Source organism: Lytechinus pictus, chromosome 1, assembly GCF_037042905.1.
Source record: "Lytechinus pictus isolate F3 Inbred chromosome 1, Lp3.0, whole genome shotgun sequence".
Classification (NCBI taxonomy): Eukaryota; Metazoa; Echinodermata; class Echinoidea; order Temnopleuroida; family Toxopneustidae; genus Lytechinus; species Lytechinus pictus.
Window position 1 is genome coordinate 11,294,262 of NC_087245.1, and position 14,999 is coordinate 11,309,260.

Below are 14,999 nucleotides of genomic sequence, written 5' to 3' on the forward strand. Positions count from 1 at the left end.
TTAAAGAAATGGGATTATTTAGCTACTGAAATATGATAATAAAATATTGTAAATAATTATATTATGACATTAAAAAAAATGAAATTCAGTTCGAACTAGTTAAGTAATCACGGCAAGATAATCTGATAACACCACCCCAACCTTTCACAAGCAAACCCAGACCTGTCCCCGACCAGTAGAATCGTTACAATGATGCTTCATATGATAAGTATTAATGGAGAATGAAACCCTTAGAACAAAATAGCCCGTGTGAAATCAGAAAAATCAAAGAAACAGACCAACGAAAGCCCGAGAAAAATCGGACAAACAATGAGAAGGCCATATTACTTGTATCACATCGTAAAAATAAAAGAAATCCAATTTTTGCGTTATCTATCTGTTGACATTAGATATTTTCGGACCGTGATACCGCTGCCAGTCCCCGTTTTTATTTCTGGCGAAAACTATAGAATTATTAAGTCGAACTTGGACCATGCGTGCATATATATGAATGACGATGATCTAATTAGATTTGGGGTCACAAGGTTGATGGTTCAAAGTTAGTCCATGCATTATGAGAGCTAAAGACGTCGTTGGGTCAAATGACAAACGGTGATGTGGGTCATTGCTAATTGAAATTGGCTTATTCTTATTAATGGAGAACCATTTGAAGGATCAACTTCACACTTTGTGCATGCATGTGGGAGGGATGATGATCCGATCTGTTTTGGATAACAATTTTAAAGGTCATAGAGGCAATATGTCTTGTTATTACAAGTGATCCAATAAATCAGAATAAAAGTGGTTACAAAAATAAAGAGTGGTGATTTATTCAGATTGTGAAAAAAAAATCGTTAGAAGAGGGCAAACTATATTTTTCTGATCTTAATTGCAATGGCGGAGGCAATATCGATGTTGTTCTCCCTATTCAATTTTGTGTGTCGGTGTGAATATCTACTCTTAAAAACCCTTTTATATCAGGAACTTCTGTTTGTCTTTCTGTCTGTCATCTCTCCATCCCCCCTCTCCCCCCCCCCCTCCCTCTGTCTCTCTCTCCCTCCCCCTCTCTCTGTCTCTCTCTCTCTTCTTTAAAGGTCCACTCGTGGCATTATTTGTGCAATGTTCTTTTTAATTCATTACTTGTAAAAACATGAATGTAAAGTAATGCTTTCCAAGATTTTTTTCTAAATGTATTTTTATACTGTCATAATATTTTAACTTTTAACACGCCAAAGTTGCCAGCTGACTCCACCCATTACATTTTTTTTTCGCCAAAATTTCAAAAGTTCAAAGTAGACCAACCCCTCCAATAAACAACATGTGTTTTGCATTGACATTGCAGAATGGCTACTGAATCCTCCGACATGCAGATGATGCAGCAGCTGGTTGTTGATACACCTTACCAAGCCTTAGAGCCCAAGGTATCTTACAGACCACGTTACAGATCGACCGTGGCCATGATCACCGGTACCATCCAGCTTCTGTGTGGCATCATCGTGTTCGTTCTCGGAATCGTTTGTCACGCAATGAACCTGACCTGGTCGATGGCCATCATTGGTGTGTGGGCTGGTCTCGGGGTAATTATCATGTTATCCTTGATTTCATTAAAAGTTGTACACATATCATATTTTCATGATACATCTGAAGATAAAATGTGGCAAGTGATTTGTTATAAATATGTATTCGATTTTTTAGAAGCCACGCTGAATCAATATTCATTATATCAGAAGGCTATATATGCGTAAGGATAGTTTCATTGTCGTTATGGGATTGTGGCCCAGTGGGTTGCCCGTTAGTAATATGAGTTTTTTAGTCGAGACTCACATGATGTCTGAGATATAGGAAAACTTAGTATTTTTTTGTTTCACTCCTTGAAAATGTACCGTGAAATAGCGTCATGCAATCACTAAACCATAGCATAAGTTTTAAGATCCAATTTCGTCAATGTGGCATTTCATTCCTGTCTCCTCTCTTATATTCGTAGACTATTTATCAGTCATGTTTACCACAGTATTGGTTGTGGTTGCGAAAAGTAAAACCATGAAGTACCACTTGATGTCATGGTTTGTTAAAATCTGATGAAAGTGCGGTTACTATGTAGACGATATGACCAGTGGCGTTAATACTCAATTTTCTAAATAAAGAGTTTTTTTCCTAATCGTTTGGAAAAGAGTTTAATGTAATAAAACTCTCATACTCCTGACAATACACGAATTTTTCCAATTTAGACTTCCGTTGAACAAATATTTTGATAATTTCCTCTCAAATTGTCTCTTTTTTGCATTAAGATAACCGTGATATGATAATTTTATTTATTTTATTTTATTTACATGTATTTCGTTTTGTTTACCCAGGGTAACCCCATCAGTGGACTAAGCACTGTTTAAAGGACAAGACCACCCCAACAAAAAGTGGATTTGAATAAAAAGAGAAAAATCCAACAAGCACAACACTGAAAATTTCATCAAAATCGGCTGTAAAATAAGAAAGTTATGACATTTTTTATGTTTCGCTTAATTTCACAAAATAGTTATATTCACATCCTGGTCGGTATGCAAATGAGGGAACTGATGACATCACTCACTCACTATTTCTCTGTATTTTATTACATGAAATATGAAATATTCTAATTTTCTCCTCATTGTCCTGTGAAGCAAAGTTTTATTTCGCCCTGAACATGTGGAACTACCATTGTTTAACATTTTATGTGTCAGTCAAGTTGGTCTTAATTGTCAAATCTGCAAAATTTGAAACATTCTAGAATTCAAACAATAAAAAACAAACAAAAAATGAATGAGGGACATCATCGATTCTCTCATTTGCATGTGACTAAATTGTGCATATAACTATTTTGTGAAAAGTAAGCGAAACTTTAAAATGTCATAACTTTCTTATTTTACATCCGATTTTGATGAAATTTTCAGCATTATGCTTGTCTGATTTTTCTCTATAGATTCAAATCAAAAATTTTCTGAGGTGGACTTGACCTTTAATTATTACATTATTACATTCATTGTATTAATTTGATTATAATTGACATTGTGTTCATTCATTATTATACCCCAATTCTGATTTTTTTTTTCTTCCTTATATACCTGCGCATTGCATTTCATTTCATATAAACATTTTATTTTCTCCCATTTCACAGATTTCTTCATTTTTTTAAACGTAAATTTGTACAAAATCAGATGGTCATAATAAGAAGAAGGCGTAAGTCCCTATATAAAAGCATAAAGCTTGTTGTGAGATTTTACTGTGTACCCATCATACTTTTAAGCTAAACATATCATTTAATTCCTAGGGGTAAACTGCTGCTTACGTGATGAATTACGTAAAAGAGCAAAGGAGAAAATTGAAAGAAATTACAGAAAGAAGACCCCTCCCCCATTACTTCAGATCTTATTCCAGCATAATGTAAGGAATATTTTAGGTCTCCTCAACCCCTTGGTGCTAAAGTGCCCCTCAATCGTCATCCCCGGTTTGATCTTCATATTTTCTCATGATGTCGGAGATATCCCCCCCCCCCTTCCCCACGGGAAGCCGTCTTAATAACATTTCAGTAGTTTACGATGTGCGTGATATAATTTAGAATGATTTAAGGGGCATCTCGGCAAATTAGTGTTCAAAATATCGATCTCTGGGGGACCCTCTAGTTGATGGAGAAGGGTTGGAAAGGATGGTGGAAGAATTTAAATAGAAGGAAGACAAACATTGACACAATATATGAAATATTATGTTTCACCAGGTATCCATCTTAGAAGAGACTAATAAAATAAACAATTTCCGCGCAGTATATTAATTAAGGCCTAAATAATTTTATAGAATGGAAATATTTTGTTCGAGAAATAGGTCCCTAACGTTGCAGTAAAATATATATTTTAATTTTGTTATCAATTTGAGTTTAAAGTCAATTCAGTTAAATTTTTCATTTTCATTTCGATTCAGACATAATACACAAACTAATATAAATCACATATAAATTAATGGATTTGCTTTTTAAAGAAAAGCAGTAAAAAATAGAGCATATTGAATTACAGTCTTTGTGACCATGCACTAAAATGCATGAAGTCCAGTGGCGTAACAGGCGGGGGGGCAGGGGGGGCAAGTTGCCCCCCCCCCCCCCTGGCGGATTTCACCGGGAAAATAAAAGAAAAACGGGAAAAAGAAAAAAAAGGAGGGAGAAAGAAAGGGAAAGGGGAAGGAAAGGAGGAAAGGAAAGGGAAAGGGAAAGGAATAAATGAAAAGAAAATGAAGAAAAAACTTTTTTTAATAGAAAAGGAATAGAAGGAAAGCGGGAAAATATACGAAAGAAGAACATTTGAGAAAGAACAAATCATTCCGAAATAGGCCTATGTAATGCAATAGTACGGTTGGAAATAAATTAAAAGATGACAAAATGGCAAACAATAACGGGAAACGAAGGTAGAATGTAATTAGTCAAAAACTAATTTTTGGAAAACAAAGAAAAGGGACAAGAAAAAAAATAACACGACCGGGCTGCCGATGATTGAAATGAAAGAGCGGGGAGAAAGATGGACTGCATACAACATTGTGCTATAAGCTTGCTAAATTTTATGCAAATAAGCTACCGGTGCTTTGCCCCAGACCCCACGCAGTAGGGGCTCTTCATTTATAACCTTCAAATGGCTCTATAACGCCCCCGTTCACAATCACGTTCAATCACTGCACAGGCGCGAGGGGGGGGGGGGTCTTGGTTCCACACCCAAGAGGAAATAAAAGAAATTATAGGAGACAACGTATAATGAAATGAATGGAAACATTGAAATGTGTTATTTGCTTAATATAATGGAAAAATCTATCACATAATTAGAATGTAATTTCAATAGGCAATTTTTTCCAGCTCGCTTTGCACGCTGGCGACGTTTTACAGATTTTTCCCACATTACTATGTTTTGCCCCTCAAAATATTTGGTTCATTACGCAACTGGGTTGAATAAATGTGTCGTGTAAAAGCTATATCCTGTACATGCCCGCGATTTGATTAAAATAACGGCAATCTGTGAGGTTTAAATGGCTTTGATATCAAGAAGTTCCGGGGGCTCCGCCCGGACCCCAACCGCACAGCACTTCGTATGGAAGGGTTGGGCCATGGCCCCAAAAAGTTCTACAAACAAGAACCAAAAAAAAAGGAAGAAAGAAAAGCAAAGGAAAAGTGTAGAATATGATTTTATTTACTGAATATAATATCAAAAAATAGCTCAAAGTTAGATTCTTCTTTGTTTGCAGTATGTGTATTTTGTTTCCTTTATTGCAAAGCGCGTAGAGAAACTTTCACTTTATTATGCGCTATATAAGAGAAGTATTATTATTAGTATTATTATTATCATGAAAAAGTGATTTTTTTCTCGCTCGCTTCGCTCGCTCGAGACTTATATAAAGCAGCTTTTTAGCTCATGTGCTATACTGCGCCCCTCGTTTTTTTTTACTCTTCACGCTACTGCCACAAAGAAGAGTGAAATATATTATTCTCTGGATATCATGTCAATGATCTATCACAAAATTGGATTTTTGTATTAAAAAGTCAAAATTTTTGCTCGCTCGCTCCGCTCGCTCGCAACTTTTTTTTCAAGATAAATTCTGCCCGATACGCAATATCTGGCCTTCTCAAAATAGTCGCCTCATTACACCTGTTCATACCATGATATGACCGGGAAATTTTGGGCTCTTGCCCTCCCTGGCCACCGACCCCTGTTACGCCGCTGATGAAGTCATCCCTGTGGATAGAGGCGAGTTTGAAGTTTTGACATTTAATGTAAATGTTAACCTTTTCTTTTACTTAGCATCTGTTCAAAGATATACCGGATTTGGATCCATATACACTACCACACACAAAAAGTAAATAACTACGCTGGGGACAAAATCATACAAATAATCCTATGACATCTTCTTGGCTTTGACATGTACCTATTTATTTCAATACGGATCAGTAAAGTCCTAAAGTTTAGAAAGTACACAGCTGCGAATATATGTTGAGCAATTGTGTGATATAACTCTACAGTATCAACAATATCATCAATCTCTCTTCCTTTTTTGCTATTCTGGTAGTTCTTCTCTTTGAGTGGAGTGCTTGGGATCACTTCAGCACGAAGGCAAACAAGTGTGGTAAGTATATGAGCTCCGACACGGCGCAGCAAAAGGAAGTAGAGTCTAAAGTGCTCTTCTTCTAGGCCAAATTTTATGCAGAAAATTATATCTTTGTGAGAGATATGCCAGGCAAGGTTTGATTGTATTAAATTGATACCAGGGTATATGACAAATACAGTCATGTGTAATTTTACAGGGGAATTGGTGGTTGTCAATTGCTACTATTTGTTGATTAATTCAGTTACTAATTTCCTACAAAGAAAAAAAAACGTAAAAAGGGGACACGGCGTATACATTCTGTATTGGTTTACTTGTTGATTCAACACTGTATCACGATAAATTCAATGATTCTGTTTTAGAGTAAGTTTGTTCCAGAGAGGCATGATTTGATGCAAGAAATATCGAGGGAAAATTTTAAAAATATATCAGTATAGACGTTTAGTTTATACCACGCTTAGAATTTGAAATTAAATATCCATAGTTTGATAGTGCTAAGAATTTGTGAATCTTGTGGACAGAAAAGTCAAAAGATAATAATCCACAAGGTATAAAGTTTCAAGACCGAATACTCTTTACAATTTACCGATTCGAGATGGGAAACCTGCAACGGCCAATCACAAAGACAGTCTAGTCTGCTTTGCAAACCCTTCACTCGGATTAAGGGACTGAAGGGACAGCCTATCTCATGCCTTACGTACCGAAGGCCCTCTCGCTCAACAGCAAGTTTTATATATGTTAGTCTTTGCGTGGAGACATACTTGTTGATCAAAGTTTCAATCAGGGTCTGTGCCTGCAGACTAGAGACGGTCCTGCATTCAGCGTGATATTTTGGATCAGTAAACATGGCAAAGAACCCCGATTATTTGACCTACGAGCCGAGGTCTAAGATTCAAATCCACCTAAGCATTTTGCAAAAACATGTACCAGTAAGACGAAAACTGAAGATCGCTGTAATAGACATAGCTAAGCAATACAGGTAATAGTCGTATTGGAGCGCCTTGTTCTTGGTGTATCAGAAACCGTGCGCTTTGTCTAATATCATCATCATCATTATTATTATTATTATCATTATTATTATTATTATTATCATCATCATCATCATCATTATCATTATTATTATTATCTTTATTATTATTATTTTTATTATTATTATTATTATGAAGCTTCCTGTTGGGTGAAAATTACTATTAAATAGATATCAAGTTTCGTCTGGCATCGCATTCTTGTAATAATATCTGAGTCAACTTGGTAAATACATTGGGGAATATGACATGAATGACATCTCGTGTATACCTCCCAAGATAATGAAGACGCCACAATTTGAAATGCAATTGCAGCCGTGGGATTACGTTCGATTGTGATCATCAGCTTTCTGGGTCGTCCCTCAGAAATATTCGTGTATGCTTGTGAAAGTCTGAATACATATATTTATAAATAAGGAAGGATGGAGGTGGCAGGGATTGTAATTTATAGGAAAAGACATCTTAAAATTAAATTAGAAGATCAAAAGAGGGCAACGTCCACACCCTGTCTTATCCTGTCCGTACAATTACTCTGCCACTACCTTATACACAATATAACTCACCCTCCCACCATGGAGCTACTAAGTAGCTCCATGCTCCCACACACCTTCACACACGCTCACACTCTTTTTTTTTCTTCTTTTTTTCTTGCTTTTTAGCCTTTATTCAGATACTATTACATTTTTCATACATACAAGGGTAATAAATCAAATACATGTATACAAATTAAAGTGAAGTACACGTATACAGCAATATAACAAATGAAATAATATACATTTTGATATACATTTTGATAAAAAAAATTCGAACAAATATTATCATAACCCATAATACCAATAACAAAAACATCGTAATTTCACATGTATTTACTGTATAATAATACACTCACGCGCTCACACATGTGCGCACACACACACACACACACGAAAAACTCACCCATGCATATCCCAGTGATCTAACAAAAACTAATCATAATTATACCACGGTTAAATACAGCCGTTGACCAATTTATCTGAACTTTAAATGTCTACTCCACTTTATCATGTTTATAGCGCTATGATTTGTTGAAAATAGGATGATAATAGGGAAAGACACGGTACGGAACACAGAATCAAAATAATTCTCATAATTTACATCTACCTGATCTGATTATTATTGTGTTTGTGGTGGCTGACAGCTTTGCTTCGAATCCTTTGTTTTCCAAGTGCTCTTTTTGCGGGTCAACAAAACTGGTTATCTTCAAAACTGACAACCAGACAATTTATTCCAAACATGAGTTCAGTGGCATGAAAAATGAATTTTTTTTGTTGAGTTGCGGTAGGTCTTTAAATGCCATTTCAAGTACCATGATTTCATATGTCAGTCAGGAGCACACTATCGTCAGTCGCAGAACAATTTCGGCTGAATACTCACGTAATTTGCAAAATGTTCATGTGCGATCATTCCATATCCATTTATTTATTACATGTATATATTATTCAGCTCACGTTGCATCGTGGATTTTCATTCTTTGAGATAATGTGGCACTTCATCATGTTCATACATTCACCTTAACAAAAGAGCAATCTTTATTATTCTGCTTGTGTATACCTTTTTGTTTCATCATTACGGAGAAAGTAATTTGCATAATTACGATTGATGAAAGCCTTTCAATCCCAATTCTGAATCTACTCAATAGAATACAATTTACACACAATACGTCATTCTATCGATACGTATACCTACGCCAGTCGCTTGGAAACTTTTTCATTACGCCAGATAATGTCAAGGGAAATTTTAAGAGGTTTAGCGATATGGAGAGGATCAAGCTGAGAATTGAAGATGACGGAAATATGAAAGTGGTTTGATCTACAAGTGGATGGCAAGAAGGGAGACCAAAAATAGTATATATTGTAGAAATAAAGTAACACATCATTCTGGCTTACCAACATGTTCATCATTATGATAAGCCCCGATAAGGACTGTTATTATTGATTATAACAGTTTCCTGAAAGACCATTGAAACTTAGCATGTTGTACCAAGTGTACAATTAACATGGTTTATGGCCGCGCTTCTCAATCTTTTTTACTCGAGGACCACTTTGACTAGGAATTTTTTCGAGGACCACCTACCAAAATTTTAAGAAAGCGAAATTACTACTTGTCTCGACTCAAAGATACACAATGATTATACTGAGCATAGTGCGTAACTTTCAGTAGCCTCCAAACATACAACCATGACAACATAATAAGAATGCTGAATACCTTCAACATTCGACACACATTGATTTTAGTTTTGGATCACTGCTGCCAGTCATAATGCACATAATGTATGTATTGTGAAATTTGAACACAAAGCTCTTGAGCACATTCGAAACAAACAGTACGAGAACTAACTGCATTCGCAAAGGTCCGGCAAATGGGCGACAATAATACACAATATGCATGCACAATGAGGTTCACATCAACGTTAGATCGAAATAATAATACAATTAATGTGTATGCATATTGCAACATGCACGTCCTGGTTATTATGATGATGATGATTGACCACAAATTAGGAAGAAAAAAATTTAAAGGTGGTGATGACTATCAACCGTAACAATATGCAAAAATATATATTCCTGCTTAAGCAAGACTACCATGATGAGGCGCTCGAGCATTCAATGAATATCTTTCTAGTATCGCATGTATGGTAGTGGATCGTATTACCGAACACTTTTCATGAATTCAATCATATCAAACACATTATTCTCATAAAATTTACCAAACTTTCACCATGAATACTCAATTACCTACAAAATATAAATATGTAAAAAATTTGCCGAAATCGTTTTTCCTTTTTTACGATATTAGCTTCCAATCGGACCCCTCTTTGCATGTGAAATATTTTGGTTACTTAAAAAGGTATCGTATTACCGAACGTCTGTTTTCTATGGGAAAAGTTGAAAAAACAACAAAAGCACTGATGAGCTATTTTGACCATATTTTGTTATTTTTATAATATTAAGACATGAAAAATGCGTTTTTTACCATTTTTTATCATCTTTCTATTCAAGTTCTCTTTGGAAGGATGTTGCAAAATTTTGAGCGTTGAAATTATTTTCTGATGCGTATGATGCGCGCGTTCGGTAATACAAGACCGGTCGGCAATACAATCATTCACTATACTACACCTGACATGCCTGAATTGACAGTGACCACCTTCTATTCAAGCTATAAGACGTGAGTGGTGAGGTATAAAGCCCGGACCTCGTGCATGGTTAAACATCCAGAGACTTTTTCACAGATCTCCAGCATATCTCATGACTGCAATAAAAACTGTTATTTATGAATATATTGCTGATCAATAATGTTGCTGCTTCTGGTGATGAAGAAGACGAGGAAATACCAGAAGTTCCGAGTGTTGTTGTCTTACTATAAGGGTGATTTTGTTTGATTTCACATCATAATCCGTAGCTCATTTTAAACATGAAATGAGCAGCTCAATACACTCCTTAGCTCCTTGAATCATGTGGTAAATACATATTTTTGAATATTGTAAAGCAATTGATCTGTAAATATGAGCATTGTAGAAAAAAGTCAAGGAACATTACATTGAAAACTGTTTGAACGGGGTAAAGGATGATTTCTGGGCAGGGCATTGATGAGGTTTCAACGAAAGTGAACGATTTGTAAAGAGCTTCCATTCTATAGTTCCAACTAATTCGAATTAACCCACATGGAATCCACCAGGGACGTCATTTGCAAATACCTAATGGCAAATAGTTTTGATGACTAAAGCTTATGGACTGATGAGAATACACAATTTACTTTTTAATGATGGAAATTCACTTTCACTATCATTTCACTTTCTTCATTTTTTGGTTTTGCATTTTTTTAGTAATAATGATTATGCTGTATGTATAATGCGGATTTTAAGCGCATGATATTAAGCATGTACTATAGTGTTATAGGCCTACTAAATACAAATACGCAGAGGAAGATCACTTTCTTCAGTCTGAAGCTCTTCTATCTGAGTTATTTTAATTGATAAAGATTATTAATTTCTAATCTTAAAAAAATAGAATGAGTTTTCTTTTTTGATAAATGTCAACATGACGTCATGGTAGAATCAATGAAGCTTTATTGTCCATGTGCATATATTTTAATCTAGTGAGTGCATTCAAGCTTTATAACTAAGTGAATAATGCCTCATTCTAATTCCACTGACATCATCGCTATATCATTTTGTAGATCGTTGGCTACATGACGATGTCGATATTGTCAGCTGTAGTCGCCTTGGTAGCTGGGTGCACATACGTTTATGTCGTCTGTGCTGTCAAAGAAACTTGTCCCTTGCTTGAGGAACTTCATCTGGACATCGAAGTGCCAACGGACGTCATCAATTGTGTAAGTGATTATGAAAGGGGGTTCCAACCTGAAGTTGCAGTCTATGTAATAATAAAGAAGAAACGTATCAATAAAGGTTAACGAAGATCCTGTAAAATATAACTATATACGTTAGAGGCCTAATGAAAGTTTAATCTGTCACTTTGTCACTTATGAGCTGCTATTTTGTAAGTCTGTATATACTATAAGATCCATAAATTACATTTGTTTAAGATGAAATATTGAGCTTTTCGAAGAAAAATGGGTTGGCAAAATATGTATAAAGTTCATCCGATGCACATTAATTCAAAATATGTTATGATGAAATATCGCTTACAGTTCACAAACTAGACCTAGGAATCGGTACTGCTAAAGGACCATTATACATGTTCTAATTTCATCCCTAAAATTGCGATTTATACATAAATGTTTAATTGAGAGCTTTTGTTCAATATCTGTTGGCAAAAGAACAGATTGCTATTTCGTTCAATGAGTATAAAAAGTAATAACACTGATAATGATGATGATTTTGAATCTAAAAAAATATTTTCTTTCGAACAGTCGAGACAAGCTGCGGACATTGCCATGAATGGAACGTTGGCTGCCATCTTCTTTGTGGAACTCGTTTTTGCGCTCATAGGGTCATGTATTACGTGTAGTGGGATATTCTGCAACAGAGAACTATTAGTAGCCACAACACTTATGACAGTAAGTTTGATTTATTAATGAATGTTTGGCTAGTTGATCGCTGTTCTCAAAGGGGTAACGCGGTACTAAAGCGGTACGCCTATTAAATACATTGTTGTCACCCTTCGAAAATACCAGCCATATACTCCTATTTCTGAATTATAAATTATCTAAAATCTTAGAACAAAATCGTTGTAATTTATTTTCTTCAATATGTCTGTCATGATTACACAAATATTTATAAAAGGTATTGATGATAATATGATTTCCAGGCGAAATCTTTCCGGTTTTTTTTAATTTGAATTCATTTGTTGTGCATTCAAGATAGCGCAGATCGCTTTTTTTCTTCCAGTGACTGGTATTCCCGGTTTTATTTTGATTAAGGATTTCATATTATCTAAATGTTTATTTTGGAACTGCTGAATTAGCAAGCAAAACAATTACTTGTTTAAACGTCATAGGCCTATGTTCACTAGTGAATACGTCATAATAGACTAAGGGATTTTTCGTGGCAAACAGAACAGTTGTTGGACATCATGGTGGAGGGAAGCAATGCAAGACACTGATCATGCCCAAACTCTATTAAGGCTGCCTGACATAGAGTCGGTGTTCATCCGAATTGTTGTATCAGTCAATTTTGGTCAAAATCCGATTTTGTCGTTAACTTAAAGGTAACCGTGTTTTTTCATCATGATTTTTTGCATGGTGCGGTTGAAAAAATATTGAATCGGATGCAGATGTTGCCTTGAATACTTATTAGGCCTCATGTAACACTGTTTCTGTTAATGAAAAAATAAAATAACCATTTTGAATAAGTTTCTCTTCAACGTTTACATCTGGTTTGAAGCGTGTGGTACTTTGGCATGACCTACCCTGCTCCATAAAGGCGCTGGAATCTGGGGGAGCCGCAGTGGGAAATCACGGCACCCCCCCCCCCCTCCCCCCCACTTGTATCCCTTTATACCTAATTAAAAGAAATTGCCCCCATAAAACGTGTTTAGCGCTCCTTTTATTTTAGAGGGACCTATTCTATCTCGTATCTTTCTGTCAAAATATAATATATCGATATATTATATCAATTAATTTTTCTCGAAATGGTGTGTAATAAAATGAAACTTTTTTTAAGCGTTTGTCTATCATTCATCCACTAATATATTATTCTCTTATCTCTCCAATCTTTTATTTCTCCTCTGTAGGACGATTATGAATAACATCCATTCGATGTTGTCATGCTTTCCCTGAGGCATTTGAAAGACAATTGATTTAACATCACGGATGCCACTGAAAATGGATCTACAAACGCCCAACGAAGTTTTGAGCGTCGCAATCACATCAAACTCATTCGACTTATAAAATATTTGACAAGTCGAATTTACAGAAGTTGAAATTTCTGAAGCTCTTTTATTCTCATTTGGGTTTGATTTCAAGGCAGAGAAGGAGTACGAGACTAGTTCTAAAAATAGGTTATGCAGTCTCTCCCGATGTATAACAGCCAAATAACATCATTCATGCAAGAATGTAAATGCTGATCACTGTATTACCTTTTTTGTTTTAAATGATTACGGCAAATGTATTACGGCAGTAAGGTATTTTTGTATAGCGCCATCTGACGGTTTGAAATTCAAGAAGGGGCGCATTGGATGATGCATTTTAATTGTATCTTGTGAAAGTACCTCGCTGTGATTGGCTTCCTGAAATGACCACGTGGTACGTGACGTATGGATGCATGCACGCGTGAGCCCGCAGTGAAAGAGGCTTGATATCGCGGTCGGGAAGGTTGGGGCCGGATGGGATATAGAAACAGTGAGTTAATCTGAGATTCCGCGACATCTTTACTCACACCTGTGAGCCCAGCCACAAGACTGTGAGTCAGAAAATGGGTATCGAATTGATCTGAACTCACAGAAAGCAAGACCTCTGAAAGACTGCTGTAAGACCATGAAATTTGCTTGATCTTTTAATGGTATATCAATGAACTTTTAAAGATCTCCGATGTCTTTCACGATTCCTGATTGATCGTTCAGTAGTCTTCGTGGTCCCCATGATCTCCAAAACTTTTTGAAACGGTTCAAAACAGTCTTTCAGCGGTCTTACAGGAAAATGGTCTTTTGATGGTCTTTCAGCAGTCTTTCAGCGGTCTTTCGATGAACTTTCAAAGTTCTTATTAGTCTTTGCATGATCTTTCGACAGTCTCTCAAGATTTTTGCGGAGATCACTGTAAGACTTATGAGAGATCATTGAAATGTCATGAAAGATCATTGAAAGACTAAGCAAAGTCCATGGAAAGAATTCTGAAAGATCACTTGTTGCATAAAAGATCTCTGAAAGACCTTTGAAAGATTTCTACAGGACTAGTCTTAGACCAGTAAGACAAGATATATCCATCAGTCTTTCAGAGTTCTTTGAGGGGTCTTTCTGAACCATTCCACAGAGATGACAAATTTCAATGATCTTGAAGACTTTTGTAAGACCTTGCCAATTTTTGGTCTTTCAAAGGTACTTCAAAGGTCTCCCCTCTGTGGAATGGGGCTTAGAAAGATTGTTTTGAACCGTTTCAACTGAAAAAGTTTTGGACTCACGAGGACCGCGGAGACCACTGAAAGATCCTTCAGGAATTATGAAAGACCTCGGAGATCTTTGAAAGTTGATTGAAAGACCTTTGAAAGATCAAGCAAGTTTGATTGTCTGAAGGCAGTCTTTCAGAGGTCTGGCTCTCTGTGGAATGGGGGTTTCAGTGGGATTGTGTGGGCCTAGTGTTGTTTCTTGTTGGTCCCTGATTTAATTGTTAATGTTTACTGATTATTGTGTGGTATCTTCTTATTTTATGTCATGTGCGCTTATTGACGTACATATAGC

At 35.9% G+C, this 14,999-nt stretch overlaps 1 protein-coding gene across 1 annotated transcript; it reads left to right on the forward strand.

The window, feature by feature from the left end:
• The first annotated feature begins 1,322 nt into the window (after positions 1-1,322).
• Positions 1,323-14,523, forward strand: LOC129258390 (uncharacterized). Its single transcript, XM_054896703.2, has 5 exons — positions 1,323-1,556; positions 6,046-6,102; positions 11,322-11,477; positions 12,018-12,164; positions 13,340-14,523. Exons 1-5 carry the CDS (start codon positions 1,323-1,325, stop codon positions 13,352-13,354), a joined length of 609 nt encoding a protein of 202 aa, XP_054752678.1. The 3' UTR covers positions 13,355-14,523.
• The last annotated feature ends 476 nt before the right edge of the window (positions 14,524-14,999 follow it).

What these genes read in the sequence shown, in the direction of transcription:
- LOC129258390 (XM_054896703.2), top strand. Translation starts at nt 1,323, where the DNA reads ATGGCTACTGAATCCTCCGACATGCAGATGATGCAGCAGCTGGTTGTT. An exon ending in GTGTGTGGGCTGGTCTCGGG is followed by an intron (nt 1,557 to 6,045) that starts GTAATTATCATG and finishes CTATTCTGGTAG; the next exon opens with TTCTTCTCTTTGAGTGGAGT. An exon ending in CACGAAGGCAAACAAGTGTG is followed by an intron (nt 6,103 to 11,321) that starts GTAAGTATATGA and finishes ATCATTTTGTAG; the next exon opens with ATCGTTGGCTACATGACGAT.